Genomic DNA, 23100 nt, shown 5'->3' with positions numbered 1-23100 from the left:
AAACCAGTAAAGCTGAAATGCTTACTGTGTGACATGACTCAAAATAAACTCATTACCAAGTCAGCAAAGGGCTAAGCGTCTTTTATGTATTTATAAGACAATTTGAACAATGTTCTTTCCTCTACAGTGGAGAAAGATTTCATAAATGTCAAATTGTCCTCAGTGCTTTTATATAGATTTTTTTCTGTGTGTATTATCTTTGCAGGGTCAATGGTCTGGGAATTAAATATCCCAAACCTATGGCTCAGCTCTGTCAAGAAAATATATCTTTTAGTTTATTTGAGATTTAACAGGGCCTGTCCTGGGCTTTTGTGTTATTTCAAATGTGAGGATTTATTGACTGCTTACCATAAGATAACTTACTTTCTCCCATCTGTCGGGATTGATACAGTCACTGAGCATAGAGCATTTGGCTTAGAGTTCTCACTGTGGGAATACTTCAAAAAATAATAAGAAACAGTGAGTACATTTTAGTTGTTTTTCTTTTAGGTTTGGTTTACTTAAAGTGGTGTGAAAACTCACACACAGTTTTGACTTTCCATACTTCATCCTTACAGAAATATATATTCTGTTTTGTTTGTCTTGTTATGAGAAGGGTCCCATTTAAGTCCACAATTTTTGGTATGACCTTGTTAAACCTTCAGCCAGTCAGGAAGCTCAAACTGGTGCAAGCTCTGTATGGTTGTGTAAAATAAATAATGCATAGAAAATGGATGTAAGTGTTTTTATTATACACTGTATTGCCAAAAGTATTCGCTCGTCTGCCTTCACACGCATATGAACTTGAGTGACGTCCCATTCTTAATCCATGGGGTTTAATATGATGTCGGCCCACCCTTTGCAGCTATAACAGCTTCAACTCTTCTGGGAAGGCTTTCCACAAGGTTTAGGAGTGGGTTTATGGGAATTTTTGACCATTCTTCCAGAAGCACATTTGTGAGGTCAGACACTGATGTTGGACGAGAAGGCCTGGCTCGCAGTCTCCGCTCTAATTCATCCCAAAGGTGTTCTATCGTGTTGAGGTCAGGACTCTATGCAGGCCCGTCAAGTTCTTCCACACCAAACTCGCTCATCTACGTCATTATGGTCTTGCTTTGTGCACTGGTGCGCAGTCATGTTGGAACAGGCAGGGGCCATCCCCAAACTGTTCCCTCAAAGTTGGGAGCATGAAATTGTCCAAAATCTCTTGGTATGCTGAAGCATTAAGAGTTCCTTTCACTGGCCGAGCCCAACTCCTGAAAAACCAACCCCACACCATAACGTCACGTCCAGTGGCGGCGTGCTTTACACCATTGCATCCGACGCTTTGCATTGCACTCGGTGATGTAAGGCTTGGATGCAGCTGCTCGGCCATGAAAACCCATTCCATGAAACTCTCTACGCACTGTTCTTGAGATAATCTGAAGGCCACATGAAGTTTGGAGGTCTGTAGCGATTGACTCTGCAGAAAGTTGGTGACCTCTGCACACTATGCGCCTCAGCATCCACTGCCCCCCGCTCTGTCATTTATGTGGCTGATCACTTTGTGGCTGAGTTGCTGTAATTTCCAATAGCTTCCACTCTGTTATAATACTTTTGACAGTTGACTGTGGAATATTTAGTAGTGAGGAAATTTCACGACTGGACTTGTTGCACAGGTGGCATCCTATCACGATACCATGTTGGAATTCACTGAACCCCTGAGAGCGACCCATTCTTTCACAAATGTTTGTAAAGTGTTGTAGGTGCTTGGTTTAATATACCTGTGGCTATGGAAGTGATTGGAACACCTGAATTCAATGATTTGGATGGGTGAGTGAATACTCTTGGCAATATAGTGTATCTGTACAGTTTTATGCTGCAAATTCCTTGACATTAGCAAGCAAAACAGTTTTCAGTGTTAGAGCCAGTAGACCAACACTAGTATAAGACTTCCGGACTTAATTTCCTGCTTTTTACGAGGATGCACTTCATGATAAATGCACTTTAAAACAAAACGAATACAATGTGTAGTGGAGTGGTACAGCCAGAGAGTTGGGTGCATCACACGGTTTCTGGAACCCAGGTTGGATCCTGGTTTCCGGTCGCAGGTTTATATGTTTTCCCAGTGTCTGCATAGGTTTCCTCTGGCTACTCTGATTTGCCTTTTGTGAATAAGTAAGTAAATGAGTAAATGATTGTTGTCTAGGGTGGATTTCTGCGCTGTTCCATATGGTTCCAGGTGGTGCTTGATCTACCACAACCCTAAACAGGTTGAAGCCTTTAGTGAAAATAAATTAATATAAAGAGTAGCAGTAGGTCTATCTTTTTCTGTAAGCTATACATTTTGGCTGTAATTTCCCTGCTCACATGCAAAAGCAATTCTGGGACTCATCCAAGAAAAGAAAAGAAACATCAGTGACATTATGTGAAGATTAGACTGAATAGAAGTTTAATTAACATTAAACATTAGTAATACTTAGATAAAAAAGTTTCTCCGTGTACAATATAAAAGTATTAGTAAAACACCTGTTCTGCTCTACCTCGTGTCACACCAATTTATTTGCTTCATGAATTTAACGGTGTGTCTTGATTTAAGGTTTAATCTTCTGTTTAACATGTTTTTCCAATCTTTTGTCAAGCTTAAAATTTCTACTCTCACTGAGATTTGATAAAAAAGCAGTTAAACGACTTTTAGCTTTTTATTATTAATTATATCAAAAAGAACACACATAATTGTTTATAATGGGCTTGATGATTAATTATATTCACACTATCTGTGGGTTCAATAAAAGCCATAATACTTCTAATACAGTAAATCCTTTACCTACGAATTTAATTGGTTCTGAAGGGCTGTTCTTAAGTCAAAACGTTCGTAAGTTAAACCTGTTTTTCCCATAAGAAATAATGTAAATAGAATTAATCCGTGCCAGACCTCCCAAACCCCCCCCCCCCCTTACCTAACATTTCTTAAGTCTTAAATGGTCTTTTTTGTTATAAATACAAGTATATTTTCACTTAATCTTAAATAATAGAATAGACATTCCTGTAATAAACAAAAATAAACAACAATACACAGTAGTACTGTACTGTACATAAAAACACACACCACAGTTCAGTACAGTACGTGTGCTGTATCATACACCATAATACATTTCCTTCTTTTTTTCTATAGTAATAGATTTTTTTTATTTTCTCACCACTACACTTTCTTTGCACCTCCTTTGGGCCCGTTTGATATTGAATTTTACAAAATATAAAGAAAACACCGGAAAAACACCGTCCTCTGTCCGAATGTTCACTCACTATATACGTATATACACAGAGAGAGAGACGGTCGGAGTCAACTTGTTCGTAATCTGAAATTTGTTCGTACGTTAACTTGAAGAAAATCGCTCGTAACCCAAAATGTTCGTATGGTAAATGGTTTGTAGGTCAAGGGTCTACTGTATTGTATTTTTATGTATTGTTTTGTTTTAAATTTAAAGTTACATAAACTTGCATTAAGGTTTTAAACGTTTAATCTGATGTCGTTTATATTGTTTTCCATGCATGAAAATCTACATCCAGAAAATATATGAGCAGTGGCTGGGGAATAGCAGATATTGCTGGCTCATCCTGGCACTTCTATTAACTTAGTAGCACAATTCAAAAAACCCTGATGTTGTACGTTCATGTTAAATAGATTACAATTTACTTATTTTACTCCTATTGACTTAATGTGTCTTTATTTTCTCTCTGGCAGAGGTTTAAGGGGAGTTTAAAGAAATGTAGTGTAGGCATGGCTCACCCGGTGATTGCTTTTATTTTGATTAATGCTGCATTTGTACTAGGGTGTCTTATTATTGTTAAAATTTTATTTGTTTAAGTATTTAAAGTAAATTAATACTAATAGTTTTTTTTAGCTGTCATGACACTGGAACCCTTACTGCACTTTTACACTTTACTGTATTCCTTCTCTTTTTGATCCCAGGCTATGCTCCTGTCACTGGGATGTGCCATCCAGTTCGCAGCTGTACACTCAACCATGAAGACGGCTTCTCCTCTGCCTTTGTTGTGGCCCATGAAACTGGACATGTGTACGTAAATAAACAGACAGATAATTAACTTTATCACATACACTGATTAGGCATAACATTAAAACCACCTGCTTTTTCTACACCCACTGTCCATTTTATTGGCTCCACTTACCATATAGAAGCACTTTGTAGTTCTACAATTACTGACTGTAGTCCATCTGTTTTATACTTTTTTAGCCTGCTTTCACCCTGTTTTTCAATGGTCAGGGCCCCCACAGGACCACCACAGAGCAGGTATTATTTGGGTGGTGGATCATTCTCAGCACTGCAGTGACAATGACATGGTGGTGTTGTGTTAGTGTGTGTTGTGCTGGTATGAGTGGATCAGACACAGCAGCACTGCTGGAGTTTTTAAATACTGTGTCCACTCACTGTCCACTCTATTAGACACTCCTACCTAGTTGTTTCACCTTGTAGATGTAAAGTCAGAGACGATCGCTCATCTACTTCTGCTGTTTGAGTTGGTCATCTTCTAGACCTTCATCAGTGGTCACGGGACGCTACCCATGTGGCACTGTTTGCTGGACGTTTTTAGTTGGTGGACTATTCTCAGTCCAGCAGTGACAGTGAGGTGTTTAAAAACTCCATCAGTGCTGCTGTGTCTTATCCACTTATACCAGCACAACACCTACTAACACACCAGCACCATGTCAGTGTCACTGCGGTGCTGAGAATGACCCACCACCCAAATAATACCTGCTCTGTGATGGTCCTGGGAGAGTCCTGACCATTGAAGAACATAAGAGGGAGCCAACAAAGCATGCAGAGAAACAGATGGACTACAGTCAGTAATTGTAGAACTACAAAGTGCTTCTATATGGTAAATGGAGCTGATAAAATGAACAGTGAGTGTAGAAACAAAGAGGTGGTTTTAATGTTATGGCTGATCGGTGTATGTGCTAGTTCAAAGTACAGAATTGATCAGCCACTAACATTTCTGTACTTCCATTCTTATACATTTAAATAAAGTCTCCAACATGGCATTGTATCTCTAACCCTAAATTACAGTAAGATGTAGTTCCTAATTACACACCATACTACAGCACGAAGAAAAAAACACATCTGTCAGATCACATCTTTGTATTAGGCATAAAAGCTTTTGTTCACATCAGTGCAATTTACTCACTTCAAACCTTTACTGATCAATTACTGGGGCTAACTTATCTCCATATTGTGCCAATTATTCAGATTTATAATGTATCTTTTTCTTCCCCTCTTTTGTTTTTACTGCTTGCCAGAGTACATTAAAGGGGTAAGAAATGGTTCTTATGCTCATTTCCTATAACAGGTATTCACATGTCCATAATTCTGACCAGGAAATACTGGAGCTTACAGCTATTTAATGCATTATGATTAAAAAGCACTAAATTTGCACAAATGTTCTTATGCAGTGTGCATAGACATTACAAGATGAAGACATCTAGTAATTTTCTGCTTTTTTGTACTCTTACAAGACCATTCACTCTTTTCTTAACAAAATTTGTTATCTAGAAAGAATTAATGGAAAAAGTGAACTAAAAAAAAAAATGGAATAATTGCAAAACTAGACCCCAATATCAAAACACATCCAAAACATCTTAAACTTGTGAACAAGTCAATGCTTTTGTATATCATTGTATACAGTTTTCTTTCAAGTCTTTAGCTCCAATAAACACTGTTTAGATCCACTGCATCATTATTTACTTTTATCTTATATAAGATGCTTCTAATCAGATATTTCACAAATGATTATACATACTTACTTTACTGCATTTTTCCAAAACCACATTGTGTTCTGTACAGTGTATAATATTTGAACGTCCCTATAATAGATATTTGCAAAAAACTAAGTCGGTTGGGTGTCCTAAAGGTTCAGTTGGACCAGAGTTGTGTTCTATCCATCCCCCATTACTTTGTGGTTGGAATAAAGAAATGAGTTCAGAACTAACAAGATGGTTCATGTGTATTATAGACTACAGGATAAAAAGTCTTACACTCACATTGTGTTCCTACAACCAGTTGGAAACATGTCCAATTAACATCAAGAATGTTCGACACATGAATTTTCCCATAAGCTTGAAAGAACATTTGAGGGATATTTTTGGAACGTTGACTTGCTAGCTGGGACAAATTCAAGAGCTTGAATTAATTTACTTGGAGCTGATGTGAGTCTTCTCTTGCTGTCCTCTCTTCAGACTTGGCATGGAGCATGATGGACAGGGCAATCGCTGTGGTGATGAGACTGCCATGGGGAGTGTCATGGCCCCTCTGGTGCAAGCTGCTTTCCACCGCTATCACTGGTCCATGTGCAGTGGCCAAGAACTGAAGAGACACATTCAGTAAGTCAACAGTCTTAATTTTATCCAAAGTGACTCAAAATCAGCTGGAACATAACACAAACACAGTTTAGTTTTAGTTCAGGCTGAGCAGCTAATTAGATCTGCAGGGCAGTGATGAGGTATTTTAGACTTTCTTTTGCATAACCAGCCCACTTTAGGTAATTTACATTTACATTTTCTGCATTTAGCAGACGCTCTTATTCAGTGCTTCCATAGTAAACATTTCATTTCTCAAGTTTTAGTAAACAACAGTCGAAGAACACAAATCTGCTGAAACCTGTTAGAACCAAAGTGTTTTTTTTTTGGTTTTTTTTGGAAATGGAAGAAAAATTTTAGTAAATAAGTACAAGTCAGCTTAAGTGCTTAGTAAAAAGGTGGGTTTTTAATCGTTTTTTAAAGACAGCAAGAGACTCAGATGTTTGGACAGACAGAGGAAGTTCATTTCACCACTTGGGTGCTAGAACAGAGAAGAGCCTTGATGCTTGTCTTCCTTTAGTCCTGGGTGGAGGCTCAAGTCGAGCGAGACTAGTGGCTCGGAGGTTGCGTTGTACAGAGCGGGGTTTGATTAGACCGCAAAGGTAGCTTGGGGCTGGTCCATTTTTGGCTTTGTAGGCGAGCATCAGTGTTTTAAACTGAATGCGTGCAGCTACAGGAAGCCAGTGAAGAGAACACAGCAGTGGGCTGAGATGCGAGCTGAGACTTGTGTGTCAGAAGGAGGAAATGACAGAATGAGCTGAGTGTCATCTGCATAGGAGTGGTAGGAGAAGCCATGGGAGGCTATGACCTTACCCAGAGAGCGGGTGTAGATAGAGAAAAGAAGTGGGCCAAGTACAAAGCCCTGAGGAACACCGGTTGAGAGAGTGCATGGAGGAGATATGGATCCTCTCCATGACACTTGTTAAGAGCGCCCTTCGAGGTAGGAGGCCATCCATTGCCATGCTGAACCTGTTACTCCAAGGTTGGAGAGAGTGGACAGGAGAATGCTGTGATTCACTGTGTCGAAGGCTGCAGAGAGGTCAAGAAGAATGAGGACCGATGACAGTTTGGCTGCTTTGGCTGCATGAAGCTTCTCAGTAACAGCTACAAGTGCTGTTTTCGTAGAATGCGCTGCCTTGAAGCCAGACTGGTACGGATCGTGGAGGTCATTCTGAGTAAGAAAGGCAGATAGTTGGTTATAGACAGCACGTTCAAGGATTTTGGATAGAAAAGAGAGGAGTGTAGTTTTGTAGTTGTTAATGTCTGTAGTGTCTAGTGTAGGTTTCTTAAGAAGGGGAATGACCTGAGCCTTCTTAAAAGCAGTAGGGACAACACCTGATGTCAGAGAGTTGTTGATGATGGGTGTGATGAAGGGGATTATGTCCTGTGAGATGTTTTTGAGGATAGTAGATGGTATAGGGTCGAGTGTGCATGTAGTGGGATTGCTGGATGAGAGGAGCTGTGTAACCTCATCCATGGTGAGTGGGGTGAAGCTGGTGAGTGTGTTGTTGGGTTGAGGGTCAGTTGAAAGTGGGTTGATTTTGTTAATCTTGTCCTGAAAGAAAGTTGCAAAGTCAGTAGCAGTGAGAGAGGCAGATGGGGGAGGAGGAGGGGGGTTCAGAAGTGACGAAAAGATAGCATGAAGCTTATGTGGGTCAGCAGCAGATTGTTCAAGCTTGGCTTTGTAAAAAGATGTTTTTGCAGCAGTCACGTCGGATGAGAAACTGGACAGCAGATCGTGGTAGGAGTGGAGCTCAACACCGAGCTTAGATTTCCTCCACTTTCTCTCAGCTGCCCTTAATTCTCTTCTGCTGCTGCGCAATGCATCTGAAAGCCAAGGAGCAGGGTGAGAAGGTTTTCCTCGTTTGAGGGTAAGAGGACAGAGCTGATCGAGGGATGTTGAAAGAGAAGAGAGTAGAGTATTAGTTGCGGAGTTGAGTGGAAGGGTAGCAAGCATGTCAGGGTTAGGTAGTGAAGTTAGGATGTTGGAGATCAGCAAGGAGGAAGATAGAGAGTGAAGATTAGGACGTGTTTTAAGGGTGAAAGTGTGGTTGGAAGTACAAAGAGTTGGGAGATAGAGAGAGAAGGACACAAAGTGATGGTCGGAGAGGTGAAGTGGGGTGACGGTGAGGTCCAGAGCAGAAGCTGGACGGCTGAAGACCAGGTCCAAAAGATTGCCTCCTTTGTGTGTCGGAGGGCTGTGGTTAAAGAGGAGGTCGAAAGATGAAAGAAGAGGAAGAAGACAGGAGGACTGAAGTTTGCCTGTAGGGAGATTAAAGTCACCAAGAGTCAGAGGAGTTCCATCTGAAGGGAAGAAATTCAGAAGAATATCCAGCTCTTCTATGAAGTCTCCCAATGAGCCAGGTGGTCTATAGATGACAATTATATGAAGAGTAATTGGAAAAGTAACAGTAATAGCATGAAATTCAAAGGATGAAATGTTAAGGTGAGAAAGATTCACAGGAGTGAAGTGCCATTTCATGGTCAAGAGCAAACCTGTACCACCACCCCTATCAGATCCTCTCGGTGTATGAGAGAAGGTGTAGACAGAGGATAAGGCTGCTGGTGTAGCTGAGTTCTTGGTGGTGATCCACGTCTCAGTCAGTGCCAGGAAGTCAAGGCTGTGAGAAAGTGCAAAAGCTGAGATAAAGTCAGCTTTTTGAACGGCTGATTGACAGTTCCAGACCCCACCTACCACCACTGTTTGAGACTGTTGCAACAGTTGGGGGTAGATGAGGTTGCTGGCATTGCTGTTCCTGTAATGTGACTTGTGATGTCTGCAGGGTCTGTGAGATATGAGCACAGGAATGATTGAGTAGCACATGCTGAGATAAGTTTGGTAAATGAAACAATGTCAGAGACTGATAGTACTTACCCAAAGTTAGTTTAGTTTAGATTAGTAGTAAAAGTTAGACAGATTAAACAATCCAGACAGACACACCTAGGCCTCTAACAATAGACACCTGATACCACCAACCAATCAGCAAAACACAGATTAATGCAGCAACAGACTAGCTTTAGTTTCTTACAAAAAGTTAAATTCTAGCACAGTTAAGCAAGTTAATAGTCAAAGTTACAAAGATAGATTCTAAAACAAGCTACAGCAAAGAATATACTTCAACCAGAAGCCTACCTTACCCAGGAATACAAATGAACACAATGGAAGTTACAAGCACTGAATATTAATATAATATTACAGCATTAGTTGGGTTTAGGCCATTTCATAACAAACATTTTCTAATTTTCTACATTTTTGTTAGTGATTTATTTAGTCATCTTGTTGCACTATTAGTCTTTATATAAACCTTGGGGTTGTGCTGCTGCCCAAACATTCTCCTTTTGTTATGCATTTTTCAGTGTGTTGTCCCCTGCATAATTACATGCTGTGCAAACCCTGGTGCAAGAAAAGAAGCTTCAAACCCTGACACACCCTTCATCATGCTTCAAAGTTAACAATATTTAATTGAGTTAATACATTTTATTTATATAGCGCTTTTCAAGATACTCAAAGACGCTTAATGAGTTGATGTGCATTATCTTTTTTGCAAACATATCATGATGCATTTCTGACAAAAATCTGAGGCATATATTGCACGTAGGCCCAGTTGTTAAATGAACCCTTCGTTCAAACCAGCAGCGATTTTTCTCCTCTATTGTCTAGGAATCCAAAAAGGAGCATACTGTTTCACGATAGGAAAATAATGTTCATTCCATTCTGCTCAGTGCTCAGTTCATATTGGTAATCGCAAGGCCTAGAACTTTCTAGAACGTTCCCCTTTTTTTACTCCCACCTTTTGTGGTAAAGCACTGCTCCCTAGTTCAGTGAGTTGCCGGTTCGAATCCGGCCTAAAGCACTTGCGACTGTGAAAGCACGCAAACATTGTCTGTTCATCTCCACACCTCATACATTGTTTCCTTTGTCAGATTAGTTCATATCTACTGTCTAAACCTAAAGTAAATAAACCAGGAGCTCTGCTCCCCATCCTGTAACACTGTGTTGTGTTTATGCATGGTATACACAAGCAGATTTTTTTTAGGGAGGGACACCTTTGCATCCCACACCTCTAATCAAAGATCATTCATTGAAACTACAGAGGAATAAAGAACCTATTAACTTAGCCAGCATCCAGATTGTGTTTAATCAATATCTGGAATCAGTTGGTTGTGTTATTATTTTAGGCAGAACGTGCTTGCATATTATTACCTTGACTTGAATAAAAAACAGACCACATTTCATGAGTTATAAATGGAAAAATCTATGTAAATGTAATAATTCCAAAGAGCTTTTTTTTGCATGTGTAGGTTGGTTGTACTGATAGATTTCTGTATTTTAGCCCCTGGCTTCTCATTAACTGCACTAGTCAATAGGTTGCACATCAATTATGTCAGCTAATGGCTTCCTGTCATTTTGTGTCTTTTAAATCTATATTGGGTTAAAATGCACTGCAATTTATTAAGAACCTGCTACAGGTTCGTTTTATGTTTCTAGACCAGGATGGTGTATTTTGTATTTATTAATCATTCAATCGAATTCTCATACAAGACAGACAAACTTAAGGGCAAATGCATGTACATGGCATATACACCGATGAAGCATAACATTTATGACCACCTTCCTATTTTTGTGTTGGTCCCCCTTTTGCTACCCCATACGCAACAAACTGTGATGCACTGTGTATTCTGACACCTTTCTATCAGAACCAGCATTAACTTCTTCAGCAGTTTGAGCTACAGTACCTCGTCTGTTGGATCAGACCACACGGGCCAGCCTTCGCTCCCCACGTGCATCAATGAGCCTTGGCCACCCATGACCCTGTCGCCGGTTTACCACTGCTCCTTCTTTGGACCACTTTTGATAGATACTGACCACTGCAGGCCGGGAACACCCCACAAGAGATGCAGTTTTGGAGATGCTCTGACCCAGTCGTCTAGCCATCACAATTTAGCCCTTGTCAAACTCGCTCAAATCGTCACGCTCGTCCATTTTTCCTGCCTCTAACACATCAACTTTGAGGATAGAATGTCCACTTGCTGCCGAATATATCGCACCCACTAACAGGTGCCGTGATGAAGAGATAATAAGTGTTATTCACTTCACCCGTCAGTGGTCATAATGTTTTGCCTACTTGGTGTATATTGATAATATGTGAATATATGTATGTATATGTATGTACAGTATGTGTGTGCGTGTGTGTGTGTATATACAGTGTATCACAGAAGTGAGTACACCCCTCACATTTCTGCAGATATTTAAGTATATCTTTTCATGGGACAACACTGACAAAATGACACTTTGACACAATGAAAAGTAGTCTGTGTGCAGCTTAAATAACAGTGTAAATTTATTCTTCCCTCAAAATAACTCAATATACAGCCATTAATGTCTAAACCACCGGCAACAAAAGTGAGTACACCCCTTAGTGAAAGTTCCTGAAGTGTCAATATTTTGTGTGGCCACCATTATTTCCCAGAACTGCCTTAACTCTCCTGGGCATGGAGTTTACCAGAGCTTCACAGGTTGCCACTGGAATGCTTTTCCACTCCTCCATGACGACATCACGGAGCTGGCGGATATTCGAGACTTTGCACTCCTCCACCTTCCGCTTGAGGATGCCCCAAAGATGTTCTATTGGGTTTAGGTCTGGAGACATGCTTGGCCAGTCCATCACCTTTACCCTCAGCCTCTTCAATAAAGCAGTGGTCGTCTTAGAGGTGTGTTTGGGGTCATTATCATGCTGGAACACTGCCCTGCGACCCAGTTTCCGGAGGGAGGGGATCATGCTCTGCTTCAGTATTTCACAGAACATATTGGAGTTCATGTGTCCCTCAATGAAATGTAACTCCCCAACACCTGCTGCACTCATGAAGCCCCAGACCATGGCATTCCCACCACCATGCTTGACTGTAGGCATGACACACTTATCTTTGTACTCCTCACCTGATTGCCGCCACACATGCTTGAGACCATCTGAACCAAACAAATTAATCTTGGTCTCATCAGACCATAGGACATGGTTCCAGTAATCCATGTCCTTTGTTGACATGTCTTCAGCAAACTGTTTGCGGGCTTTCTTGTGTAGAGACTTCAGAAGAGGCTTCCTTCTGGGGTGACAGCCATGCAGACCAATTTGATGTAGTGTGCGGCGTATGGTCTGAGCACTGACAGGCTGACCCCCCGCCTTTTCAATCTCTGCAGCAATGCTGACAGCACTCCTGCGCCTATCTTTCAAAGACAGCAGTTGGATGTGACGCTGAGCACGTGCACTCAGCTTCTTTGGACGACCAACGCGAGGTCTGTTCTGAGTGGACCCTGCTCTTTTAAAACGCTGGATGATCTTGGCCACTGTGCTGCAGCTCAGTTTCAGGGTGTTGGCAATCTTCTTGTAGACTTGGCCATCTTCATGTAGCGCAACAATTCGTCTTTTAAGATCCTCAGAGAGTTCTTTGCCATGAGGTGCCATGTTGGAACTTTCAGTGACCAGTATGAGAGAGTGTGAGAGCTGTACTACTAAATTGAACACACCTGCTCCCTATGAACACCTGAGACCTAGTAACACTAACAAATCACATGACATTTTGGAGGGAAAATGACAAGCAGTGCTCAATTTGGACATTTAGGGGTGTAGTCTCTTAGGGGTGTACTCACTTTTGTTGCCGGTGGTTTAGACATTAATGGCTGTATATTGAGTTATTTTGAGGGAAGAATAAATGTACACTGTTATATAAGCTGCACACAGACTACTTTTCATTGTGTCAAAGTGTCATTTTGTCAGTGTTGTCCCATGAAAAGATATACTTAAATATCTGCAGAAATGTGAGGGGTGTACTCACTTTTGTGATACACTGTATATAGTTTATATGATATTTAAGTTACATCATTCCACAATAAGCAGGTGAATTGGTAACAGGTGAAGGAATCAGGATTGGGTATAAAAAGAGGATCCATCAAAGGACCAGTCTTTACAAGCAATGATGTGTCCTGGTTCACCCCCTCTGGAGAGAATTGCTAATCAGTTTAAAAAACATTTGTCAATGCAAATTGCAAATTATTACGTTTTTCACCATCTACTGTTCATAATGTTAAGAAAAGATTTAGGGAGTCTGGAGAGATCTTAGTCTGTGTAGGGCAAAGACGAAAACCACTGCCTGAGAAAGTGATGTCATGCTACTGTGACTATAGGTTTGGGAGTACTTCAGAAACCACTTAACATTTAACAGTCAACCACTGCATCAAGAAATGCAACCTGAAACTCTATTACACAAATGTGGTCATTTATGTGGTCTATGGTTCATCTTTTTTTGGGAGGAACAATTGACGTAGATTTATTTTTTTTTGAAAATGATAAATGACCATCCTGACTTATCAGAAGTTGCAAAAGCCAACATCTGTCATGGTATGAAGGTGCATCAGTGCTGATGGCATGGGGTGACGTGCATATGTTTATTCTGGGAAGTTTGATTATTCCATACATGCCTCTGGCCAAACTTTTTTTGGAGTGTGTTGCAGTTATCAAATTGTAAATGTGTTTATATTTACAAACTACAAAAAAGTCTGTAAAAAAATTATTATTATTTTATTTACTCATTTCAATAGTTAAATAAAGATTCAAGAGAAGTAACATCACATTCTAATTTTTTTGCATTTAACAAAACAGCCCCACTTTTCTGAAATTTGGGGTTGTATCCCATGTCATCTATTACTGTCTTAATTAATTAAAAGAACTGATGAGCTTCTCCTCATAAAACTTGAGACAATTTATTTTATTAATTTACAATGAGGTCATTCCACACTGGAATAATAACTGATTATTAAAAGCAAACTATTAATACAATCCTCATATTTGTTTCCAATTACTTATAAAAAGTTTTTTAAATGAAAGCCTTTAAAACTCTGCCAAACAAAGGAACAAGTTGGTTAATTAGTATCGATCCTAAGCCTGTTTGTATTCTGTCTGAAGTGTTCAGGTAGCCGAGTGATGCATGCTGGGCTGCTGATCAAAACCTGAAATGCTGCATTGTGCAGGACGAAGACACATTGCAGATGGAAATGAAACACTGTCATGTAGTGATTAATGATTAAAAAATAACTTTAATTGTCATTCTCTCTTCATGACTGTGAGCAGTTTGTGATTTTTTCAAAAGAAACATAAGTGAGGATTATTATTTTTACAATAATAATTATTAGAATCTGTCATGATTCCAGTTTTTATGTGCTCCTGGAAGCTTAAAATCAGGTGCCCCTGCCATGCCCCTCTCTCCAGGAGCTCATGTTTCACTCTCAAACTCAGGCCAACGCCTCTTTCTGTGATTTGTCTCCAATTAATTATTCATGGGATTTAAGAAGGCAGCTGGGGATCATACTTTGGAGACTATTTTGTTTTGAATTTGGTTTGATTGCTTCCTATGCTCATGTTCCTTTGGTTTGCCTTAGCCTTTGCCTATAGTTTTGTTTGCTCTTGTTTGCTTCTTGTTTAAGTCTTGTTTAGTTCATGTCTTGTCTCAGTCCGATTCATGTTTAGCATTAGCTTAGGGTTCATGTTTAGTATTAGGGTTTAGGTTTGTTTAGGTTCTTGTTTAATGTGTTTAGCAATTATCATTATCATTTAGCTTAGCTTAGGTTTTGTGTTAGTTTGTCTTGTTTTGTTATAATTAAACATTTTTGTTAAAACATCTTGTGTGTGTGTGTGTGTGTGTCTGCCCCTCTTGTCTTGTCCTATCCCATATCGTTACATAATCATTACTTTACATTAACATGTCTGGTATTTAGCAGACACTTTTTATCCGAAGCAACCTACACTTGTGAGTAAATGCAGCTTAAGAGATTGAGGCTTAAGGGCCTAGCTCAGGGGACCAACAGTTGCAACGTGGCGGTGAATTAGTTACCTATGTGATTATGGCTTTCTGCCATTTTGTGTCTTTTAAATCTATAGTGGGAAAAATGGGTACATTTAATATTGGATTCATTTATGTGGTATTTGGTTATACAATGACCTGTAGCACAGTTTTTGGTCTGAACAACGTCACCCCACTGATCATTTGAAAGGGACCCCCATTTGCCAGATCTCAGCAGTGCATTGACACTAACATGGTAATGTTGTGGTAGTTTGTTGTTTTGTATGTGTGTAGCGGGTAGCTGGTGCAGCAATGTTGTTTGTTGTTTTAATATCCTAACATCACTTCTGCAGCTGATACAGTTCTATGTTATTACCACATTCGTGTCACTGCAGTGCTGAAAATGGTTCACTGTCTAAATTACATTGGACCGGTTTTGAATGATAGTCAAAGATTGTAGTTATACAGTCACTAATTGTACACCCAGCCGTATGGTAGGAATGGTTTATGAAATAATTAATAGAGCCACATACCACATGATTAGTGTACCTACTAAACTAAGTGCTTGATGAGTATATATGTAGTAGGTAGTATATGTTTAAAATAGGGCTGTCGAAGTTAACGCGATAATAACGCATTAACGCGACCTCAATTTAACGCGATTAAAAAAATTAGTGCCATTAACGCAAATTCTAGTTCATGTTGACACTTGACTGGTAGAACAAACGTTTTAATGTCGGACTTGCCACCGTTTTTCATTTGCGGTTTGTTAACATAATGTAACCGATCGTGGTAGTGATGCACTTGCATAATAAAGAAATAAATACACGCTATATTCACAAGTTGTCGGGAGCAGAACACTTTATTACACTTAATTAACTTCTTCTTCTGTACCGAATACCGGAAAGCTGAGTCGAGCACGTTAGTTCATGAACTATGGAAGCCCCAAAGGGTCAAAACACACTCACTTCGTGTAGAAACGTCCATCAAACCATCGTCACGATACAACCACAGACAAGTCTGATACAATAACTACGCCTTATCCCACCTAAAGCACCGCTGATCTACAATGTTTGCTGATGGAGAAATTCTAACCTACAATCTGACATTTACTGCCTAGTATGTGAGTGAATAAAACTCCCTTACAGTTTTCTCTTGTCCCAGCAGTTTTTAACATAAGTACATTTAGCATAAAATGTGTTCACCATTTTAATTGTAACATTTCACTTAAAAATCCTTGTTTTCTATAACATTTACACAGATTTTTTTAAATGCGATTAATCGCGATTAACTATATGAAATTCTGAGATTAATCGCGATTAAAAATTTTAATCGTTTGACAGCCCTAGTTTAAAATAATATAAGTATATTTATGGGTGCTTCACAGCAACAGGTGTTTGGGATCTGGATCTCTTCCCTTATTTTAGTTTGTAAGGTGTTACATTCTGTTGAACAGACAATCTAACGTGCAGACGGTTAGATTGTGGCAACATTTGTCAATAATATTTGGTACAGTGCACTAGAAATATGTAAAACCCAAAATACCAAACCCTTGCTGTAGGGCACTAAATAGTGAGTATAATGTTAATTATGTTTTAGATTTTGAGGTGTGTGGACTTGTTGGGTACAAAATTAATATACAGAATACTAATAGTGTACAGACCTGTTACATCTTCATAGTGACAGAAACAAACTGCTAAGCATCTTGTGGGTCGTAATGTCTTTTACTGCTTTTTGTAGATTGATGAGTGGCTAATAAACTAGGTAAATCTGCCAAACTGACCACAATTTAACCTGAGTTAACATTCAAACATCTTCTGAAGAACATTCACGTTTATGGCATTAAACAATGACTTACAATTGTGACTGAATATTGTGACAGCAACTGAAAATTAGGACCTTGCTCAGGGACCCAACAGTGGCAAATTGCCAGTACTGGTAGGCAGAGGCTGAACTACTGTAGTTTATTGATAGATATGCAGCACAGTGCACCTTACCTAACAGGAACTGTGATAAGCTAATAGTAAGAAAAACATTTACTAGCTAGTAAAGTTACTACAGGTTTTATACACTCTGCAGAATATCACAGTTACAAAGACACTGAAAATTACTGTAGTATGTGAAGTTATACACTGCCTGGCCAAATAAAAAGGTCACACACTGTGTATTTTGTTGGACCGCCTTTAGCTTTGATTGTGGCATGCATTCACTGTGGCATGGTTTCCACAAGCTTCTGCAATGTCACAACATTTATTTCTGTCCAGAATTGCATTAATTTTTCCCCAAGATCTTGTATTGATGATGGGAGATTTGGACCACTGTGCAAAGTCTTCTCCAGCACATCCCAAAGATTCTCAATGGGGTTCAGGTCTGGACTCTGTGGTGACCAATCCATGTGTGAAAATGATGTCTCGTGCTCCCTGAACCACTCTTTCACAATTTGAGCCCGATGAATCCTGGCATCGTCATCTTGGAATATGCCCGTGCCATCAGGGAAGAAAAAATCCATTGATGGAATAACCTGGTTGTTCAGTATATTCAGGTAGTCAGCTGACCTCATTCTTTGGGCACATAACGTTGCTGAACCTAGACCTGACCGACTGCAGCAACCCCAGATCATATCACTACCCCCACAGGCTTGTACGGTAGGCACTAGGCATGATGGGTGCATCACTTCAGCCGCCTCTCTTCTTACCCTGATGCACCCATCACTCTGGAACAGGGTAAATCTGGACTTATCAGACCACATGACCTTCTTCCATTGCTCCAGAGTCCAATCTTTATGCTCCCTAGCAAATTGAAGCCGTTTTTGCCGGTTAGCCTCACTGACAAGTGGTTTTCTTAAGGCTACACAGCTGTTTAGTCCCAATCCCTTGAGTTCCCTTCGCATTGTGCGTGTGGAAATGCTCTTACTTTCACTATTAAACATCCCTGAGTTCTACTGTAGTTTTTCTACCATTTGATTTCACCAAACGTTTAAGTGATCGCCGATCTCGATCATTCAAGATTTTTTTCACCTCGAAGATGATGTTTCCCCACTGTCCTTCCACTTTTTAGACAGTGTATTTTGTAGTATAAATGTAAGAATTTTATTATTGTTTTTCAAATAAATCAATGTTGGGGCATTTAGGTGGTGCAGTTATAAGTTACACTAGTTCACTACAGCCGAGATCCAGGGTTTAAATCGAGGAATGTGGGGGTTTGGGTCGGCTTTGTCTGAGACCCGAGTGCAGCAGTGAAAAATGTGGCAACCCATTATGATTTTCCAGGGTTTAAATCGAGGAATGTGGGGGTTTGGGTCGGCTTTGTCTGAGACCCGAGTGCAGCAGTGAAAAATGTGGCAACCCATTATGAACTAACAATCCTATTATTTGTTTCTTACAGTTCCTATGACTGCTTACTGGATGATCCCTTCAAGCATGACTGGCCCCAGCTTCCTGAACTCCCTGGCATCAATTACTCCATGGATGAGCAGTGTCGTTTTGATTTTGGAGTTGGATACAAGATCTGCACATCAGTAAGTATAGTCTGTAGAGAGATTTCTCCAGCAATAGCTCCTCCAAATTGTAGTTTTTTTCCGTAACTAAGTGCCTTAGTGCTTCCAGTGTAATGATCACACTTTAAGCCGTGTTTAAGTGATCTTCAGGTGTCACAAAGAAATCGTACAATTAATTTATCTTTTTAAGTCTCTTATGTGGGATACACATCACAGCTTGTGTCTCAGTCTTGTTTTAAAGGTCAGTTTACCCTGGACACACTTCTGAGGTGTTCTTTTAGTTTCTGTTTTAACAAGCTTTTCAAATTACACTGGATACATTTGACGTAAAAGATGTGACCCCGTGCCTTTGTCTGCGCTTGTTAACAAGCTGAGTCTATTTTATTTCACTTGCGGTGTCAGTAAACTCTGCATGAGTGATCAAATGATTAAAAAAATCACATTTCCAGTGAAATTACTAGTATTAAAATTAAACAAAACTTTAATGCCACACAGCACAAGCAGACCTGTAGATTTTTGTTTTATCTTGTATTGCAAATTAAACCCCAAATCAGAAAAAGTTGGGACAGCATGGAAAATCCAAATAATAAAAAATTTACTTTGACTTTTACTTCATTACAGACAAGATGAACCTGAGTTATTTCATGTTTTATCTGCTCAACTTCATTTTATTTATTAATAAACACATTCCAAAAAAGTTGGAACAGAAAAGCATTTACCACTTTATAATATTGTCATTCCTTTTCACCACACTTAAAAGACATTTTGGCACAGAGGAGACCAAGTGATTTAGTATTTCAGCTTTAATTTTTTCCCATTCTTCCTGCAAACACGTCTTAAGATGTGCAACAGTACGGGGTCATTGTTGTCACATTTCATTTCAAAATTCTTCACACATTCTTTTTTGGGGACAGGTCAGGACTGCAGACAGGCCAGTCCAGTACCCGTACTCTCTTCTTCCTCAGCCATGCCTTTGTAATGTGTGCAGCATGTGGTTTTGCATTGTCTTGTTGAAAAATGCATGAACGTCCCTGGAAAAGATGACGTCTTGAAGGCAGCATATGTTGCTCTAAGATCTCAATGTACTTTTCTGCATTAATGCTGCCATCACAGAAGTGTAAATGACCTTTGCCAAGGGCACTGACACAGCCCAATACCATGTCAGATAGACTTGTTGCTGATAACAGTCTGGATGGTCCTTTTCGTCGTTGGTCCGGAGCACATGGCACATGACACCACCTGGAATGCTGATTCATTTGACCACAATACACATTTCCTCTGTGTGATGGTCCATCCTAGATGCCTCAGAGCCCAGAGAAGTCGACATCGCTTTTGAACATGGTTAACATAAAGCTTCTTTTTTGCACAGTAAAGTTTTAAGTGGCATTTGTGAATGTAACTCTGTATTGTAGAGCTTGACAAAGGTTTGCCAAAGTAATCCCTCACCCATGTGATTATATCAGCTATTGTTGAGTGGTGGTTCTTGATGCAATGGCGTCTGAGGGATCGAAGATCACGGGCGTTTAGCTCAAGCTTGCACCCTGAGCCTTTACGCACTGAAATGCCTCCTGATTCCTTGAATGATTTAATGATATGAGGGAGAAATATGCAAATCCCTTCCAATCTTTCTTTGAGGTACATTGTTTTTAAACATTTCAATAATTTTCTCACACATTTGTTGATAAACTGGAGATCCTCTGATCATCTTTGCTCATCAAAGACTCAGCCTATCCTGGATGCTGCTTTTGTACCAAACCATGATTACAATCAAATGTTGACATCACCTGTTTGGAATCACATCATTATTTAGTTTTTTTATCTAATTATTAGCCCTAAATTGCCCTGTCCCAACTTTTTTGGGAATGTGTTGCATATTACAATTATTTTTTTTTTTTTACCAAAAGAAGCAGTTTAATATGCTAAAAGGCAGGTGAACCACTTCCTGGTCGCAGCAACAGTGATTCTTGATGAGGGTGCTGGCACAAGCGGCAGGAAATACAAACAGAAAAATGTGGCATTTTGTGAGGGTTTAAAGAGCACTATGTGAAAATCTGCCAGTAATTAATGTTAAAGTGTGGTCAACAGCTTCACATGTGTTAGAAAAGACATGTTACAATTGTGGCCATTCTGAGGGTGTCTTGTAGCAGCAGAGGTTGCCATAGTGCACAGGGAAATTAAGTATATCCCAATTTGGACAGTGCAAAAAAAGAGCCAATTGCTAATATTTAAATACATTCATGGTAATACAAAAAACCAAAAACCTGTAAAAGCTTGCGTTAGTTAATTATACTAGTGTATGTTTAATAATTTTATTAATTAATAATTTATTATATAGATGCAGTTCCTAATATTGCCTCCATCTCCATCTGTTTAAAAAGTGTGAAAAGGGGTGGTGGAATTTTTACCCAGAACACCCCTGGACACTAGTTGATCGATTAACATTATCTGCTTTCTCTAGCACAGATAAACTAACTTCTCATTACTAAGGAGAATAAATTAGGAAAACTCACAAAAATATGTGAGTCGAGCATAGGGCAGTCCATCCAGAACCACTGATCAACTTCTGAGTCATGTTTTTGTGTACCAGAGTCATAAGACTTAATTCACATTGACCGGTCAAGCTGAATCACCTAATGCCAAAGCCAATCCCAAATTATGTGAGGTGAGGTACTATAAGATAAGATAAGATAACACTTTATTGATCCCGAAGGAAATTGCAGAATACTATATGCACTGATCAGCCATAACATTAAAACCAATGACATGGTGGTGGTGTGTTGTGCTGGTATGAGTAAATCAGACACAGCAGCGCTGCTGGAGATTTTAAATACCATGTCCTTTCACTGTCCACTCTATTAGACACTCCTACCTAGTTGGTCCACCTTGTAGATGTAAAGTCAGAGACAATCGCGTATCTACTGCTGCTGTTTGAGTTGGTCATCTTCTAGACCTTCATCAGTGGTCACAGGACACTGCCCACGGGGCGCTGTTGGCTGGATATTTTTGGTTGGTGGACTATTCTAAGTCCAGCAGTGACAGTGAGGTGTTTAAAAACTCCTTCAGCGCTGCTGTGTCTGAGCCACTCATACCAGCACACCACACACTAACATACCACCACCATGTAATTGTCACTGCAGTGCTGAGAATGATCCACCACCCAAATAATACCTGCTCTGTAGTGGTCCTGGAAGAGTCCTGACCATTAAAGAACAGCATGAAAGGCGGCTAACAAAGCATGTAGAGAAACAGATGGACTACAGTCAGTAATTGTAGAACTACAAAGTGCTTCCTGTTGCATTCCAATGTTTTTGAGTTTCTTTATACTTAATCCTGAAACATTGTTTTGTCAAAGCAAGCTGCCATTGGTTATTTTTTGTGTAAGAAGGTTTCACATAAAAGAGTCTTTTGCTGGCATGGCCTTTTTACATTTTAAATAAAATAATACCCAAGTACAGGAACAGAAACATTTCTCCCCATTACCAATCACCACTAACTGCTGCATTTTTTTTCAAAGTCAGAAGATAACTTTATTAGAAATCCAACTTCTGTTCTTGTTTGGGAAATTAAAGCTGAATAGAAATGGCAGTTCTTTCTGCTAAAAGCTACTGAGTAATATACACTAAAAGCTTCTCTCCTTGCCCACAGTGCTTAGAGAAGCAGAACTGCCACTTGTGCTAAATTTACTCGTGTGGATTTTTCTTTAAAAAATCCCAACACTGACAATTAATGGACTATTTCTTCTCACCTCTCACAATGCAACCGTGATGCCCCTAGTGTGCATAATGAGCCATGAAATAAGGCTTAATGAGCGTGCTCGTCAATGCCATTGTCTTACTGTGTTCACAGTATGTCGGCTGAAAAGAACAGAGCTTTGACATTGAAATTCTGAGCAGGCGGGTCAACACCAGGTCCAGGGTTAAAATCAACTCTGAAGTTCAACTGAGACTAAATATACTACCTGAAAACATATTGAAACATTGCAGCATTAGTGTTTAACCTATTTTACTCTATAATTTCCATTGCCACCACTCATCAAATATTTTATAATATGTTATTTCTATATACATATAGATATATGTTTTATTTAATTGTTCTCATACATCTCTCATACATCTGTTAGCAATGGGTGTGGCTAAAACATCTGTTTGTTTGGACTTTAACATGTTTTACACTTTGGTTACATTCATGACAGAAGTGGTAGTTACTCGTTACACAAGATTCATTAGTTCACAAGTTTTAATGTCAAACACAGTCATGGACAATTTTGTATCTTCAATTCACTTCACTCGCATGTTTTTGGACTGTGGGAGGAAACCGGAGCTCCCGGAGGAAACACACACAGACACAGGGAGAACATGCAAACTCCACACAGAAAGAACCCGGACCGCCCCACCTGGGGATCGAACCCAGGACCTTCTTGCTGTGAGGCGACAGCACTACC

The 23100-nt window shown here is 39.6% G+C and overlaps 1 protein-coding gene across 1 annotated transcript in view; it reads left to right on the top strand.

Moving 5' to 3' along the window:
• Positions 1-23100, top strand: part of adamts3 (ADAM metallopeptidase with thrombospondin type 1 motif, 3) — a 179228-nt gene that overhangs the window by 101099 nt on the left and 55029 nt on the right. The window contains exons 9-11 of the mRNA XM_063017819.1: positions 3932-4037; positions 6212-6355; positions 18548-18680. Coding sequence (XP_062873889.1) covers positions 3932-4037; positions 6212-6355; positions 18548-18680 — 383 coding nt within the window. The remainder of the gene's footprint in view (positions 1-3931; positions 4038-6211; positions 6356-18547; positions 18681-23100) is intronic.

This window comes from Trichomycterus rosablanca, chromosome 21 (genome assembly GCF_030014385.1).
Source record: "Trichomycterus rosablanca isolate fTriRos1 chromosome 21, fTriRos1.hap1, whole genome shotgun sequence".
In the NCBI taxonomy this organism is placed as follows: Eukaryota; Metazoa; Chordata; class Actinopteri; order Siluriformes; family Trichomycteridae; genus Trichomycterus; species Trichomycterus rosablanca.
This window is presented reverse-complemented; position numbering and strand designations above follow the sequence as displayed.